This window comes from Aedes aegypti, chromosome 3 (assembly GCF_002204515.2).
Source record: "Aedes aegypti strain LVP_AGWG chromosome 3, AaegL5.0 Primary Assembly, whole genome shotgun sequence".
Classification (NCBI taxonomy): domain Eukaryota; kingdom Metazoa; phylum Arthropoda; class Insecta; order Diptera; family Culicidae; genus Aedes; species Aedes aegypti.
The window spans coordinates 340,382,969-340,400,978 of record NC_035109.1 but is presented as its reverse complement, the minus strand read 5'-3'; the positions used below and the strand labels follow the sequence as shown (position 1 = coordinate 340,400,978).

Sequence of the window (18,010 nt, the reverse complement as noted above, 5' to 3'; positions counted from 1 at the left end):
TTTCCCTTCCATACCAAGGTGCTAAAATGGCTTGATCTTCCAGTTTTGATTTTTGTCCCGCATCTCTATATATTCAACGCACTGTGCGCCGCCGCCACCGCTGAGCTTTTCCATGTTTGTTGTGGTCCACGCCACTGCAGACGACTGAGATACTAGGGAGAGTGGCATTTCCAGCAGTGCACCGATGCGAATGTTTCCCGTATTTTTCCTCCCTTTTGGCAAGTGGGTTTTCAATTGGAAGCGAGCGTGGTTGGTTTTCCCAGTTAACCCTTTCGGGGCGAAGCAGCTGGTTAAAAATTTTTGAAACGACTCAATCTGGATTGGATTCAAATATTCTTGCTTTCCGTTTAGATTTCTCCACAGCCAATGAGATACATTAAACACCTTATGAAGAGTACAACCATTCTGGAGCGTTACCACTTACCAAGAGATATATGATCCTAAAGATGTAAAATCATCCGTCCCGAAAGGGTTAACCACGTGTTCGCTGTCTGACTGCCAAAGCAATGAAGTGATCGAAACGGAAAATTCTCACCGCCTACTACGAACGTACGTGAAACTTGTAGTCTACGGTCCGGGAGCGGTTGAGAATGTGAGGGGTAGTTTCCCTGTGATTGGAATCCTCGATTGGAATTTGTATCTGGTAGATTGATGCACAGTTACAGCGTTGTTGAGTAAAATAGAATTTTGATGAAGTTATTCGTGTAGAGAATGCAAACATGCAAAAAATCGACAGGCAAATATTGGTCCTGTTGAGTTGTTGACTTCATGTTTTGCCCATTCATGGTATTCTATTTTTCAAAGTTGCGAATTTTGTTACGAGCTATGCATTATCACTACTTTTATATCATTCAGATGACCATTTCTACATGTGTTTCCATTGCGACTGTAACTGTTATTGAGCATAGTGTTCTATGAGCACTACCACAGTTATTAACTATGAGTCAAGTTTTATTTACGCATATCGTGTCGCAGGCTCAAGGATACTCAATTCATAGGGAAGTTAAGTAATTTACCATAACGTTAAAATTCTGAATCTACTGAGTCAAATCAAGACACCAGCGGAATAGCTTCGCTTTGTAGCAGCGGACCTTAGCACTGTTGGCTAATTCGTATTCATATCTCATTTATTAACCTTTTTCACGCTCACTGATGATGATTCAGGGCCCTATTTTATAAATCAAGCAGATTCATGTGACTCGTCTATAGTCACTGTCGATTAAAGTAAGCCGTCATTGCAGAGACGAAATAGTCGGATTCAGATTGGGTACCACTTCTAGTACTGCATTTGGTCCTTTGGTACTACCAAGCTTGACAGATCGCAGTATTACGGCATTCTATGTTAAGTTCTATTACCTTATGTGTCTTAAAGTTTTGGGCAACTGCAAGGAACATGGATTCACGGTGCTCCAATTACCATTATTATCAAATAAAATATACCATCCACACGGCAGTTGATTTCTGACGTTTTTCTGTACCTTTTGGCCGAATTTGAATAAAATCTTAGTCAGAATTTTGAGCTACGCCCTTTTGAAGTTTATAAGATTGAAATCACATGAGTATGCCACTTTAACTTGTTTTAACAAACAGATTATAATTAAATTTCATAGTTTAATTTTTTCTCTGGTTTTAGATATTGAATAACACATTTTTCTAAAATGTTTCTAGACCGACATTTGAAAAGGGTAAATGCTATGTTCAGTTATAACTTATCAGCCAATACCCCAGAAATGATATCTACCAATCTAGGGTCTGATAGTGATTTTAGGAAATTGCCCAAAGCATTCACATATGTATGAATAAATTTTTGGACAGGATATGCAGATACGCTATTTTGAAGTGTATGGAAAGAATATTGCACGGTAAATTCCGTTCCATCTATAATCAACGGTTAGGTGCATACATAATCATTGCACCTTTGCGGTTGTTCTTATTTCATTTAATTTAGCAAGTTGCATGACAGGAATGATTCAAATATTAAGTAACGCAAAATTTTCCAATCTGAGACCCCCTCCCTCCCCCACGTAACAGCTTATGTATGGAAAATTTAAAATATTTTTATGAACCTTAACACTATCGAAGACCCCCTTCCTCCTCCTATTACGTTACGTAATACTTGAACGATCCCAAATTTACATGTACACATATTGTCTAGGCTGACATTAGAAGAGCCTGTCTGAGATTTTCAATTGGTCTAGTAAGTCCTAAATTAAAATTGTTCGCACTTTCAAACTGCATAGCAATTTTTTGAGCTTTTTCGTAATTAGTTAGTAATAATCTTTTTCCTCTTTCAATGCCGGTATTGGCTTCTGAGGTTTTTTCAAGATTTTAGATAATTTCGAAAAGGGCTTAGAGCCAGGGTCCAATTGAGAAATCTTATTTTCAAAATTTTTGTTTCTTAATTGTGCAAAACGTTTCTTAATTTCTTTCTGCAAATCTTGACATATCATTTTCATAGCAGGATCGTGAGTGCGTTGTTTCGGTCAACTTTGATACAGTCAATGTTCAGCTTTATTTATTTGTATGCATTTCAATTATAGTTTGGCCCTTTTCTAATGTGAGTCTAGACAATATATGTACGTGAAAATGTTATGCAATTGAATGAAATAGGGGAAGAGCACCAATTTTTGACCTAGCACTAATTTTCGACCCATTCATACGATTTTGGCCTACTTTGTATGAAAATCCGAAAATTGGCACAGATTTCTTGTGGTCGAAAATTAGTGTTTTCCCCTAAGAACAACAGCAAAGGTGTAACGATTATGTATGCACCGAATCGTTGATTATATATGGAACGGAATTCCCCATGCAATGTTCTTTCCATACATTCAAATAGGCGTGTATGCATAACCTGTCCAACAATTATTCATTCATATTTGAATGCTTTGGACAATTTCCTAAAATCATAGATATAATTTTTCGTGTATTGGCTGATTATTCATAACCAAACATAGCATTTGCCCTTATCAAATGTCGGTCTAGAACATTTTTACGAAATATATTTTTCAATATCTAAAACCCGATAAAAAAAACTACAAACTACTGTTTGTTGGAACATGGCATACTTCATGTGATTTCTGTCATATAAACTTCAAAAGGGCGTTACTCAGGTATAATACGCGCACACCCCCCTCCCCCCCATGAAGAACTGCTCTATCACAGTAGCAAATGCATTACTTCAATATTATTTTAGGCCAAAGTGTTATTTATCTAGTTGGTAATACTCTGCATGCAACTTTTTCTTACCAGATAGCTTCTTAAAAGAACACAAGATGTTTCTTGTAAACGGTCCAAATCTTGACGTTTCAAAACAACCCAGATAAATTCCATGGCGTTGTAGAAATGTTTCCAAAGAGAACTCCACCACCTGTTAAGCTTAAAACGGCACATTAACGCAGTCGTCTTTCAGTAAAAGTTTTTGTAATAAGTAAAATAGTATTGCTGTTTGCATTTGGAATGCAAATCTAGACTAAACATCCTCCAAATGCGGTAACACAAAACAATCAAAGGACACCTAGCAACGATTAAACAAATCACCGCCGCCCTAGCAAGAAAAATCTATCTTTGACATCGCATTTCTTGTGAAAAATCTTACCGCGTTTGGTGTTCCCGCATTTAATATTTGCATTTCAAATGCACACAGCAATAATAGTCATTTACAATTAGGTTTGTCTATCGGACGCAAAACTTTACACCCAATACTTGATTATCAATATTTTTGGAAAATTTATTTATTGTTTATACTCATTTGCGCAACATCATTTTTCGCCTATATTTAAGATATGTAATCACATTATATGTAAAAGAAGCCTCAATCACTTTAAATTGAAGTGGATGCATTGCCTCGTTAGGACGTATTGTTTCGAGTTACCCTACATGCAGCTTCAATACTAGGAAATGCAGCTGTGCTAATTGTACACAACAACATGGTTGCCATTGCTCGTAAACCGGCCCACGTTCATTATTGGCTCTGTTCTTGTTCTGAAACATCATCATGTAACGTGAGCTATGTAGTATTAGAGTGATGCAAATTTTGAAATGTTGAATCTCTTATGCTTAAACGATTTATATTATGGTAAATAGCATCTTCCCAAAGTTTGAAATGATTCGGAAGAAATTTGACTGTGCACAAGCCATTTGAAGTTAATAGTGAGATTACTATGGAAAACACCAACTTGTTGTGTTCACGCCTCTATCTCTTCGACATAATATTTTATGGAAAAGTGAACAACCTCTATTCATGTGAATTTTTTTCAGCTACATCTTTGCTGAAGACCACATTTTGATAGAACTTAAGGATACATTGCTATTCATAAACTAGGTTTCCATTTTGCATGCTTAACCAACTGCTCGGTAGGCAACAGTGGTGCTTCTGGCGGGTATAATAGATCAAAGTAATCCAGGCTACTATATTCTACAGCAAAACAGCAGTGTTGCTCTAAAAGTAGCTGCATGATTTACACTTTATTATCAATAATAACAAATTATCCTTAAGTCCCACCAAAATATGGTCTTCGGCAAAATTGTAGTTGGAAAGATTTCACATGAGTAAAGTTTGTTCACTTTTCCATAAATTATTATTACGAGCGGTTAGAGGAGTGAACACAAAAGGTTAGTCTTTTCCATAGTCATTTCCATAGAAACTTCAAATGGCCTGTGCACAACCATATTTCTTCCAAATCACTTCAAATTTTGGGAGAATGATTTTCATCATAATTGAAACCGTTCAAGCATAAGGGAGCAAAAACTTCAAAATTTGCATCAGTCTAATGTAGTATGTAACAACCACAGTCGCTTTAAGCCGATACTAATGGACAATTATCGGCAGCTATTCGGTTGCAATTTCGATCAACGTGGCACCTGATGATACAAAAGCGAGAATCGGCTTTACTTGTCGTTGTTGTTTCGCCGATGGCAGTTTGCAACGGTGTAGCCAAATATTTACGTTTTCGCTTTGCTTGATTCTGTTTTAGCAGCAGTGGATGCTGCGATGCTGGTCGGGAAATGTAGAGGTCAGAGAAAACAACGAATTCCCTCCGGGTTCATGGGATGATGTAGGTTCGCTTGGTTTCCGTACCTATTAATAGTTGTTGCGGTAAAACCGGTACGTTCACTTTGTGTTGGATGGCGCTACAATTCAAAACAAGGAAATTTTAATTTTTCTAATTGAAACACATCGAAAATTAAACAACCGGCAAATCAAAGACTTCTCGATTACTTTTTCAAATCGACGTAAGTAACTTTCATATGGTTTTGAGAAAATTAATTCAGAAGAATCACAACCTGTCTTCTAAAACTGTTTTAAAATTAATCAACTTTTTAAATTTTTTTCGCCGTGTACATCGCTTAAATTTTGCATACATTAAGCTCGTGTTCAAAAACTAGGGAGTTCCTGTTATTTCCCACAAAAAAAAATATTACAAAATGATAAGCCGATTTATTTAGTTACTTTCGACGTTTTTCTACCAGTGTAAAATCGGCTCAAGTAGTGTTTTGTTTTGATTCGTGGTTAAGTCACTTTGTCTCTCCATACAGCGGGGCGGCGAAAGTAGTGGTTAGGTTGCGAAAGTTGAGAATCTTACTTTCGTCGTTTTGTAAATCCGGAAATTAAACGTTTTAAAAGTGAAAAATCGAGTTGGTTCAGAGCGCAACGTGTAGAATTTCGTCTGCGAAACACGTAGAATCGATAAAGTAAGTTTGTATACTTTTTTGACTTGAGTCTGTTAGAATAAGTTTTCGAGACATAGTATTTCGGTTCAGAATGAGTACCACATCTAGTACTAGATTCGGTCCCTTGGTACTACACGTGGTACCCATGTTAGACATATTACATTACATTTTTGTCAGCATTCTAGACCTTGATCTATTATCTGACGCTAAATACAAATTTAAGTAACAACAATGGACATGAACATCTGTATTTCGTCATTGGTCAATTTCAATTAAAATGACTCAATGTCACCCCATCTAAGGGAATTGAATTGAATTTCTTTTTATTGAAGGGATTTTCTAACGTAGGCAGGTTCATCCCCAGTCAGAATTAAAAAAAAACAGGACAAGCCTGAAGGGCCAGCCTGAGAAAAACAACATAAATGTTGTAACTAGTCTACGGACTAGAGTTACATACAGTATTGGACAAAACATTTGCAACTTTTTCGATTTTCCATACAAAATGGCCAACTTTGTAAAGCTATATCTCATCTATTTATGGACCGATTTGAATGAAATTGTGGCAAAACATCAGACAAAACATGAATTTTAACATATATTTTTGAGTGATTTTTCCAATCACAAGGTCAAAAGCAGTAACGGTTTGACTTAAGTGAATTTTTTGTCGACTTTTTATAAATGACATAACTAAACATTTTGAAGGAATAGCTTCATGGTATCCTCAGCAAAGTTGTAGCTGTTAACGAGATGAACAAGTTTGCTGAAGACAATTTTGAGATAAAGTGTTTTGAATTTCTCGTCGAAAACTACACTTTAGTTAAATCGTTATAACTTGTAAGCTCATGATTGGAAAAATTATACAAAAATATATGTTAAAATTCAAGTTATATCTGATGTTGTGTGAAAATTTCATTCAAATCGGTCCATAAATAACTGAGATCTAGCTTTCCAAAGTTGGTCATTTTGTATGGAAAATCGGAAAAGTTGCAAATGTTTTGTCCAATACTGTATTTCTCAGGAGCACATAAATCTAGAAAGATTCGCGAATCAGGCGAAACTGACACAATGTACACAATTTAAGAAAATATAGCGTTGAAATTGTAGCTCGATTGTCTATTCACTGCACTTGAACTTTTCCCCTATCGATAATTTAACTATTCAAAAAACGCAAATTTGTAGAAGACGAAACTTCACCTCATGCCAAACCACACACTTTATTGGTTACGCCTTTGTTTTTGTTTATCAAAGTGATGGGCGCATCTGAAATCGAAATCAAAACACGGCGAGAGTAAACGGCGACACTGCAAACAAAAAATAAACAAGGCGTACATGGCGGGCTTAATTGAAACCAGAATGTCAACACGGCGCAAAGTAATAGGCGACACTGAAAATAATATCGATTACAGGCTCATAACATTGGGCGATACTGGCATTCTCGAGTACGTTTTAGGCGAAACCTTTAAAGATTTTTTGAGTACGAAATAGTTAGGGGAATTGTAGGAGATGTGTGTGGTATTGATGAGGATTTTAAAACTTAGTTTATGAAATATGTTTTAATGTGAAAAGGTTAAAGTTTGAGTATATTTTCTCCAATTGGGATTTAAAATTGCACATGAAAATTTCATTGATTATTTTCTCATTGTTATTGATTTGTCAGATAGGCCCTAATCGCGAATTCCTCTAGAAATGTATTGCTGTTTGCGTTTGAGATGCAAATCTTGACTAAGCGTCCTCCAAATGCGGTAACACGAAACAATCAAAGCACACCTAGCAACGATTATAAAAATCACCGCCGTCCTAGCAAGAAAAATTGATCTTTGACACCGCATTTCTTGTGAAAAATCTTACCGCATTTGGTGTTCCCGCATTTGATATTTGCATTTCAAACGCACGCAGCAATACTGACGAGCCTCCAACCCAACCGTCTCTCAGCTCATCGGAATCCTAGTGTGCTGCGATAGACGGAGGCTCACGAAAATTCTAAAAGCGCGTGCTAGGTGATTTGCTCTCGGGGAGACTTGTCTCATGCGCTACTCGGCGCTACGGCTCGCCATCGGTATCCAAGTTGTGAAACAACTGCTTAGTAACGAAGAGCCTCTACAACTATGGCCTACATAATATGTTCGAAGACTCGCGATCCAAGAGTTACAATTCCGATCCTCGTTGAAAACTTTTGTAATCACACAATTATTGCGCTGAATTTTAAACAGCACATGTGACGGAGCGCATGAGATCGCATTGAGACACATCACAAGAAAAATGAGGCGCATCAAAAAAGGTCTCACAATGTACAGCGCGCCCGTGCGCTTGCAAGCAATGAGGCTTCTGCACCTAAGGCTACAGCACGTGCACAGCGACACTAGTAGGGACACATAGTTATTACATCGAGTGAGATTTAGATAAAACTAATCGACAAAAAGTCACAAATTAACACGACATAAAGCTGGGGGTACAATAAGGAGCCACTTCTTATGTGCCTAACAATCAGAGCGAACAAATGGACGGACATGTTTAAAACTATTGCAGAACATGCATATCATGGGACAACAACAGCTAGTGGGTTACGATCACGTGAATTGTACAAGGACAATATATCTAAACCTTATAGTATAATCTTGCGTCCTTAATGAAGGATATAAGCGCCCCCATTGAAGAGAGGTCGTCCTGTAGGGCTTCTCGTATGCTACCAGAAATCTCATAGAGTAAGGTGGGGCAAAAGTTCGACCTTAGTGGTATAATCAAAGTTTCCAGGAAAACAATAGCAGTTAAAACAAAACAAATACCATACAGTGAACCTTTAACATATTGGCCATAATTTTGCTGAACAAACTTGTGTCAAAATATTTACCCATTTTAAGTTATAACAGTTTCAAAATTGATTGTCTTTTTCGAACTTTTGCCCCACCGGTGGGGCAAGAGTTCGAATCTAGTGTGGGGCAAAAGTTCGCTGGCTAAAACACAAAATATCGATCCTTTTATGACAGGCATACTTTACACCAGCCGTATACTTAAGTTTGACGAAAAATACACACTAAATTTTCATCAAAAAAATGCCCAAAACCAGAATAATTATAATATACTCAAAAAAAGCAGTTTTTCGCAAAACTAAGTAGAAATGTAAATTTTTGGTGACAGATTTCGCACGATCAGACAAATTTAACTAAATTAGAAGATAGTATGTGGATTTTAGGCAATTTGCAAATTTTTCCGTGATTTTATACATGGGTCGAACTTTTGCCCCGCTGATTCGAACTTTTGCCCCACTATGGGCCAAAAATTGTTTTCAAGCATTTATGCAAAAACTAATACACCTCAAAGCAATCTTATGATAGGCCTAGAAACGCCCTTACATAAAATATTGAAAAAGATTTTATCTTCAATTGGTTCCATGCAACGAAAGTTTGACCAAAAATTACAATATTCACGTCGAAAAACAACAAATAGCCATAACTTTTCCAAATCTTAATCAATTTTTATGATATTTGGATTGAAAGTCTCTTAATTGAATAGCATTCGAACCACCATGACATTTATAAGATTTGTTTTGAATTGAGCTAGAAATCTTAAAAAGAAACTCTTACCCCACTCGAACTTTTGCCCCACTTTACTCTACATCTGTCTGGGGCTATCAAAGGCCGGGCAGTTGCAGATAAAATGCTCAACTTTGTTACCCGTGTCACAGACCTCGCAGGACCGATGGAAAGGGTTTCCTCCGTAATTGTGGAACATCCTTGTGTGGCCGGATCTCAACCAGGAGATTATTATTTGGTCCTTCATCGATTTCAGGTCTGTTCAAGCATCGGTGCTTCGTTTAATTTTTCGCAGCTAGGCCCCTCGTGACTTCGCCCATTCTGCCTGCCATGTCACGCGTATGGTCGACTTCACCCACCTTCGAATATCAGCAAGGGGTACCCTAGTGCTATAAAGAGGACCAGAAGGGCCGGATCCTGCTAGGATATCTGCGGTTGCGTTACCAGAAACACCACTGTGTCCTGGAACCACGGGTGATGAGGGGTTCCAGATTGGAGTGCTGTGAAGCAGCTTGCTGAGTCATTGATGTTCCTAAATTAAGTCGCATAAGAGTACATATTTGTTCGCAATAAAATCTATACACTCGCATTGCATGCTATTTCTCATCAACTAAAATATGCACGTATATCTCCTCCAGTTTTGTACGTATAAGGTCTTTTCATGACGTCTTATACGTGAATCTTTGCACATATAAACATCGCATTACCCCTCATCAAACAGCGGGGGACTTTAACCCGAGGGTCATTCGTCCCTTTAAACATCGCATAACGCAAAAGGTGATTTCATTATACGTACATTCTGGTTGTCTTACATGATTTTTGGGAGTGTGTACAGTGCCTCGGAGTGCTTCTATTTTACTGTTCATTGTTCAAGCTATTTCTTTAGGTACTCCTATAAAACTTCCCCATGGAATCTCCCAAGAATAGCTCCCGAGATTATTTCGGGAAATCCTTCAAGAATTCTGAGTTTATGCTTATTGGTTACTTGGGTATTTTCTGGAGTAGTGTTTGATCCTTCGACTTGGTTGCTTGCTCCTGCGGGGGCGGGCGAAGAGGGCAGGAACGTTAGTAGTGTTTGATCTATTGATCGTGTCGCTTGCTGTGGCGGGGGCAAGCGATGAACACTTGTTAATAATGGATCGCATCACCAAACATTAATGACTCCCAGATCTCTACCTTATCCCTCTAACCCAATATTCTTTCCATGACAACTGTGGACATGCAGAGGTTTACTCGGTCTCTAGTAACAACGGTTGTCTAACTAACATTCCTTCTCTTCCCGATGACCGTAGGGACGTGGCTGGCGCCGTTATTGACTTCTAAAATTTGAGCTCTCGATTTGTGCACATTGAAGAATGGTAAGCTGATCCCAAGCTCCATTAATTAATTCGCTGTGCAACTTCGATTGTTCTGGTGAATCATGGAGTAGCAACTACGAATTGTACAGATGACCGCTCATGCTCAAGCTCATGCTCATTGGTTACTTGGGTATTTTCTGGAATTCTGCCTGAAGATTTTCGTTCGATGATTTTTCCAATAATTAAACCAGCTTTTTTGTGGAGAATCCTCAATGACTTCCTCAAGAGACAGCGAAGTTTTTAAGAGATTCTCTTCTGGACAATCCCCAAACGAAATTTTGTCGCATATGAAGACCAATAATTTTAACTGAAAGATCAACATTGTACGAAATTGTGTATTACTATTGACAAATTCAAAAAATATTGAAATTATTCTGTGTATATCAATAGCATTCAAAAAAGAGTTCTAGTGCTCTATCAATGTACTCAAATACCACATCGTCTCATTGCAGTTCCCGGCGATGCGAGCCCTGTCCATTTCGTCGGCGGACGCCTTCATCCTGGTGTACGACATCACCGACAGTGTTACCTTCGAAGAGGTCAAAGCAATCCGGCAGCAGATCCATGAAATCAAAGCAACCACAGCGGTGCCAATAGTTGTTGTTGGCAACAAAACCGACCTCGCCGACGAGGATGACGATGTTCGACAGGTAAGCAGCGAGACGGGACTTATATCAATCCATCCATCACGAGCTACTAGTGCACTGCGATTGGTAAAGTAAAACTAATCTATAGCAGCATTGCAGTGCATTCCACTATCAATTGCAGGATTTTTCTCTCTTTTTTGACCGCAATAATTTATCACGAAAAAGCTTTTACTATACCTACACCTACAACTAGCAACGCTAGCTCTCACTAACGTGGTGAATCAAATACCAGACTGTTCCAATATTCAGACTCTCTGAAAATATTTACAAATTGTCGAAAAAGTATTCAAACAGCCTTATTTCCGAATAGTAAATGTAGAAAAACACAAAGTTTTTTTTTTAATAACGTGGTTTTTTACGTCGTTTTTTGAAACAACGTTATTTTTTACGTCGTTTTTTTTTAAATATTGTGGTTATTTTTACGCAGTTATTAATGCAGGTTTAAAGGTATAGAGCCATGTTTGTTTCAACGTGGACATTGAAATTATATCGTTTATTTATAAGGTTGGACATTATAATTCACAAATGGTCGGGACTCTGCCAAAACGCACCAAGTGCCATTTTTTTCCAAAATTGAGTTTTTTACACCAAAGGACTTAAATAATCATAACCTCTATACTATAAAAATATTAAGTGATTTGAACAATCCCTTGTAATCTTAGATCATAAATTTTGTTTGGAAGGACACGTAAAACTCTAATTTTGTTCAGTCAAAGTGAACCATAAACTAACGCACGTTATCAGAGGGAATTCGTTTTTCAGATATAAAGCTATATTTTTCCAATTTCCTTCTATATTCCTACAATTTATCCATTCTAAGCAACTCATAGAAACAGAGGCCAGTGAAATTGGGCAGCAATTGATTAATTAAAATTAAATACTGTTTCGGTGGCGTTGATCTATTTTCTTTGAAATTTTATCTTGCCACACCACACTAAGTACTGTTTATCTGAAAATCACATTAAGACATGAAGTAAAGGCATTTACATGCCACAAATACTTGCATTTGCTTGTTATAAAACATGTTTATCAATCCACAGAAGCCGTAATTCAAGTTTATCACCATTCCTTCAAGAAGTAAAGATGACCTAGTGGTAGCACACTAGATTACCACTCAGAAGGCACGAGCTTGAATCCCAATGAAACTTTTTTTCTGATGTTCTATCCGATGGTGATGGAAATCAAACAACTTTTAGATTCTGTGATTATTTTTATATTGCAGTAAAACATCAGCAGGTCAGCAGGTACATCTGAAATGATGGTCATTCCTGGTGAACACTTCACGCATTGAACTGTGAACTTGATAAACAAAGCTGCACCAAATGGGAGCCACTCGGTGCGCTTTGGCAGAGGGAATTCATGGTTTTCTTCGATCATTAGCATTTATGTATGAACACGTGATTCAATACATACGAATCCTTCCCATAAACACTTGTGACATGAATTCCAACATGCACGGTGATGATAAGCATCATTTGTCTCCAATTTTACTTGTGTTTGAAACTAATCGGTAAAACATACAGTGCCAGGCCAACTCAAGACGCAAGATCTCTCCGGCAATCCCAGGGTCGGCTAGCTACCGGGTAATCAAGGGCTTTTCGCGAATACAAAAACTAACTCACGGGAACTTTCACGTTACTTGCACATTTATTTATAAAATTCTCTATTTGTGGCGGGTGCGTGTTGTTCTGTTATTTCAAATCAAGTGTGAATTTGTTACGTGTGACCTATTCTATCTTGTACCGGTACACACCGCTGCCTTATGTTGTTGGGTGGTCGAATGGCCGACACAGCGACACAAATCCTGCTGTGCGGCCGGAACTCTCGCCGGAATGGCGAAGCGGGCGGATGTACGGGCTGGTATTCCGGTCCGTTGACGAGCCAGCGGGCGTTGCTGGACGGTGGGGTTGCAGGCGTCTTCCCTCTTAGGCACAATCGGCCGGCCGTGGCATGGCCACCTTGGACGGCCGAGAGGGGGATCTCCTTGACGATTAGGGCCAAAGGCCCGAGATATTGGTCCTACTAAAGGACAGGATCGTTAACATGTAGGCCCGGAAGCCTAATGGCTTCTCAAGCCGAGCCGTGTGCTGGACGGCGGAACCTGTTCAAGGTCCGAAACAAAGACACAAGAGCAAGAACAAGAGGAACAAGAGGTCCTAAAGGACAGCGGTAAATTAAAGAACAATTCTAGTTTCGTGCAGGGTTTCCATTTACCTGAGCGGTGACTATCCCTAACACCCAATTAGCTCCTGCTAAGGGCTGGAGGAGGGGGGGGGGAGGTTGGTATTCAGTGTATTTCACTAAACCACTGCACTATTACACGCTAACTTCAAAGTACCCATTAATGGGTACTTTCGTACCCATTTCCAACTAAAGTGGTTTAACTCATTAAAAGAGTAAAGCCGACTTACTCATTAAAGAGTATTCGCTTCAAACTTCAAATAATGGGTATATTTCACTCTTGGTATGTAGAATGAAAATGGGTATTAAAACCTCACTTTTTGCAGCAGATTGAGGTTAGGTATTCAAAGAAAATATGAGAAAATTTATAACAGTATTATTAAAAGACTTCTTGAATACAATATAATATATTTATTACTCATATATATCCCCTTGCGGAAACCAAACACTTAAGTGGTGAAGACGCGAATACACTCCAAAACATCCTCATTGGAACCAGCCGGAAGGTCAAATTTTGTACTCGGGAATGGCTGTAGCGAACAGTATGGAATCTGAAGAATGCTGAAATGTGAAAAAAGGAGCAATTCGTAAAACTTATCATTCCGGAAAAAAATCACCGCTATTACTTACGTATCTGTAAAAAGAACTAACTGAGCAGAATGACTTCCACGTTGAGCAACATTTTTTTCGTTAAATTTTGGATCCGAATCAAAACAGCAACATTGAGACATTGATGGTGGTAAGCTATACCGTGTACTATTTACCCATTAATTTTGCGAGTGAGCATACCTTATAATGGGGCTCAAGTACCCTTTTTCATGTCATTGGAAAATACCCTTCTTCTGACATTTCCATACAGTTCATAATAATGGGTACATGGTACTCATTTTAAGGGTACTTTTAAGTTAGCGTGTAAACCACGTCATAAGCACACGGACGCCTAATTAAAATAGCTGCCGAATTTGGGCAATGGCTACTGAGTTTTCAGTTTCCCACATTCCGTCTTATTTTACCTTTTCACATGCTATCTCGCTTCTTATGCCTATCGTTCCACCATGATTATCAATTGGTAGCGGACGAAGACGTTTACAGCGGTACTGGACCCTATCACTCCTGTGGTAATTTTCTTCTGTTTTTGCACAAGAAACGTGAAGGGTCCGACATTCAACAAAAATCAACAATTTGTAACCAAACGGTTACATGTTGTTGAATACTGTGTACAACCATACCGAACCAAGAACCATATTTTTCAATTTTTGTTCAGCCAAAGTGCACTGAGTGCTTCATATTGTTTAATGAAATCCAATCACATTGTTAATTCTTGATGATTTATTAGTATATTTAATCTCGGTGTACTTATTGAGCACTGTTAATAGTATGTGAGCGATAAAAAAATTAAAATTATCGTCTGCGATAAACTAGTACAGGAAAAGACTTTAAAGTAAAATATCTCGGAATAAAGATTTTGGCACTTGGTGCGGTTTAGCAGAACCCCGACCAAATAAAAGTGAGAGAAAACATTTTGAACCATAAAATGACAAAATAAGTATTTGGTTTAGTTCAAACCACAGTCATAATTTTGCAACTCATTTTCTCCAAATTGACATTTGTTCTATGAATTTCTAACTATCATTTATTTTAAAAGCAACATTGATTTGTTCGTTACATAAGAATTCATTATTTCTATAGAAAACCTGCTCAAATTTTTAAACATTGGCGTCGGCAAAAGTGTCCAGTATTGATGCAGCACGGTACTCTATCGCTTTCAATCTTCACCACAAAATTGCACAATCGAACCAAAGCTCCCGTGGAAAGTGCTTCAAATGCTTGGCTGACTTGTGCCTGGTGTTCGGAATGAAAAATTGAAAATCATTGTGCAATGGAATGAATTAATCTCGTCGAACCGTTGTCGTCGTCGACAATGTCGTTGGTGGATGGATATGCCCGCGGAATCCCAGCTTAGAGAAACCGTTCGACCGGAAATGGATTGTCATTTATCGTGTTCTACGCGTTCCACTGCCATTCGATTCCGTTACGAAAATATGTGCGGTTTCAATTTCTTCCGATTGCATTTTTGTATCACTGGATCCTACTATGCTACCAACATTTTGGTTTCCTATTGCAAGTCTCTCTGACGATTATAGTTGTACCTCCTGGCTGGTAGGTTCACCTGGTGAATGGACGGGAGTCATATTTACAGAAAAGCTAGAAACACTTGTGGAAGATTAAATGGTCTAATAGAATGATTCTAGGTTTCACAGGTATGGGAATGTGAAATTGTTGAGCCAAGGAAGGGGTGGAGCCTGAACATATTATTTTCATATTATCAGAAAAAAATCATCTGTATTAAAACATTAAAATTACTTTTTCCACTTTTATACTTAAAATCAAAATGGTAATTATTATCAAGGCTGTCTGAAACCTGATTAGTACCGTCGTTTGGGGTGAGATTGTGCCAAAAATGCGTCAGTCCTGATTAATTTTTGAACAACTTTCGTAATTTGAATAGAAATATTCTGCAAAATATGAGGATACATACGGTCATGGGTGTATGGATGTATGTTGTTATGAAATTGGGAACCTCTGTAATCAGACTGAACTTTGTATGCTTCCCACAGGATTTGCAGGTAGTTCTAAGATACGAGAACCGCTCCTGTTGCCGTGAAATAAATATTGAACTCGATACTCGCGTATGCATAATGTAAATTCCGAAATGATCGTGGCGACTTCTTTGGGATTAGTTCCCGCACAACATGTATGGGCAAATAATTGAAACTCGTTTGTTTTGCTTTGAATACGAAACGTTTGAAAATTGGTCCAATCTCACTCCTTAGAAGGGGTGACTTCAAGCCAAACAAACAAGAATTGATACACAATCTTCCGCTCAAGTTTTCAAGGGCTTTCCAATACCAATATGAATATTGTTCGTTTTGTTGAGGAATAGATTCTCGTGCACATTTTTAACGTGAAAAAATAAATACTCACACATCGTGATGGGGAAGGTCCAAATACCTTGGGTGGATAGCTCAGACGGTTCCTGTCTCCAACATCGATGGGATTTGTTTCTTTGTTTCAGTGCCACACAATGGTCTTCTTGCATGCACAGTGTCCTCAACCTGGTCGTTCTAGCCTTTTTCGGGATTTACACCAACCAAATTTAACACTCGCGACTATTAAACACTACATTTATTGAAAGTTTATCACGAACATGCAAACAGGTTTATTTGACTTAAACTATTTAATTGGTTTGGAGCTTACAACTAACACAATAAAGAACGAATCAAACGGATAAAATTAACCGGCCGTGGGTCCACCGCCCGTGTGTTTCGGTGACCTGGTAGATTTGGACTGAAGGTTGCTCCAACTCTTCGGGCTATCGATCCGCTGGTCTCCCGCTGCGATGTTTTACCTCGCTGGTTCTCAGAGCGATTCTCGCCGCTCTTATCAGGTCTTCCTAATCACTCCTACGGCAGTGATGATGGTGATGATGATGATGATGATGATGGATGTTGGGGTCGCCTAGAGAGTAGGAGATTGGATGCCTGGGAGATCCATGCTCTTCGTATGGTGATTCGGCTAGGCTCACTGCATCGCTGCTTGTAGGTAGCCAGTAGAATGGATGGTTTTTCTGATCTTTAGGGCTGCAGAAGCTGACGACCTCCAGTTAGGCACAGGGTCGTAATTTAGGGGGTTTCAATGTGCAATCAAACACATCGGGCTTCGTAGCCGTGCGGTTAGTGTCACCGAAGCATTTAGCCGCATCGTGCTAAGGAGTGTGGGTTCGATTCCCGCCTCAGGCCGGAAAACTTTTCGACAGGAATGTCTTCCGACTGAGCCACTGGGCGTTGCATGCTAGTCCGTTGTCTAGTGTGGTGCTTCCTTCAAAGGGCAAAAAGCCCACTGGAAGCATTAACGTGTAGTGTCAGTATATATGGCACTTTAATAGAAGCACGCAACTTGCATTCAATGTACAATCCAACAGAATGCGTTACATGTGCGTTACTTGTTGGTTTTGTTAGCTACGACGCCATCCAATATATGGCAAACATGGTTGGAGAATATTTCGGTGTGACAAAATTATTTAGGTGTGAGTCTATTAGAGGGCAAAATCCTCAATATGAGATTTCAAAATACATAGTACTCATGCACCTTAACCTGATTGGGGCCTGATTTTTTCCAAGAACTATTCCCAAGTAACCACAAGCATTAATGTATAACCGTATTTTAACTTTAATTCAACGAGTGCAATGCATCATTGCTTTTATTCTGCAATATGCGTGCAATAATGCTTTAATTCCATTTTATGAATGCAATGTAGCATTGCTTTATTGTAGCAATGAAATGTGCATCAATGGGTGATATACGGTCACCGCTCAATGCTTCATTGCATCATCTTACTCAATGCTTCATCGCAACAAAAACGGCAAGACTTCAATGCAGTATTTATCGTCGATCCTTCATTCACTCAGGCAAATAGATTATAGAAATACTTAAATATCCCTTATGAAAATTCGCCACAAGAAATCTGGTTGAAATTCGTAGATTTGTCTTATGAGAAACCAGAATTTGAAAACAAAAAAAAAAAGTTGCATCAACCTGGAATTGAACCAAAAACCTTACGATT

General features: G+C 38.5%; 1 protein-coding gene and 1 long non-coding RNA gene across 3 annotated transcripts in view; one reads left to right on the top strand and one right to left on the bottom strand.

Moving 5' to 3' along the window:
* LOC5577758 (ras-related protein Rap-1b) overlaps positions 1–18,010 on the top strand; it is a 436,890-nt gene that overhangs the window by 408,187 nt on the left and 10,693 nt on the right. For both annotated transcript variants that reach the window (XM_021849004.1, XM_021849005.1), the window contains exon 6: positions 11,011–11,208. In XM_021849004.1, the coding sequence (XP_021704696.1) occupies positions 11,011–11,208 (198 nt within the window). The remainder of the gene's footprint in view (positions 1–11,010; positions 11,209–18,010) is intronic.
* LOC110677741 lies at positions 13,783–17,133 on the bottom strand. The gene is made up of 2 exons (XR_002501161.1): positions 16,372–17,133; positions 13,783–15,556 (listed from the first exon to the last, which is right to left on the bottom strand). It is a non-coding gene; the product is annotated as an uncharacterized LOC110677741 (long non-coding RNA).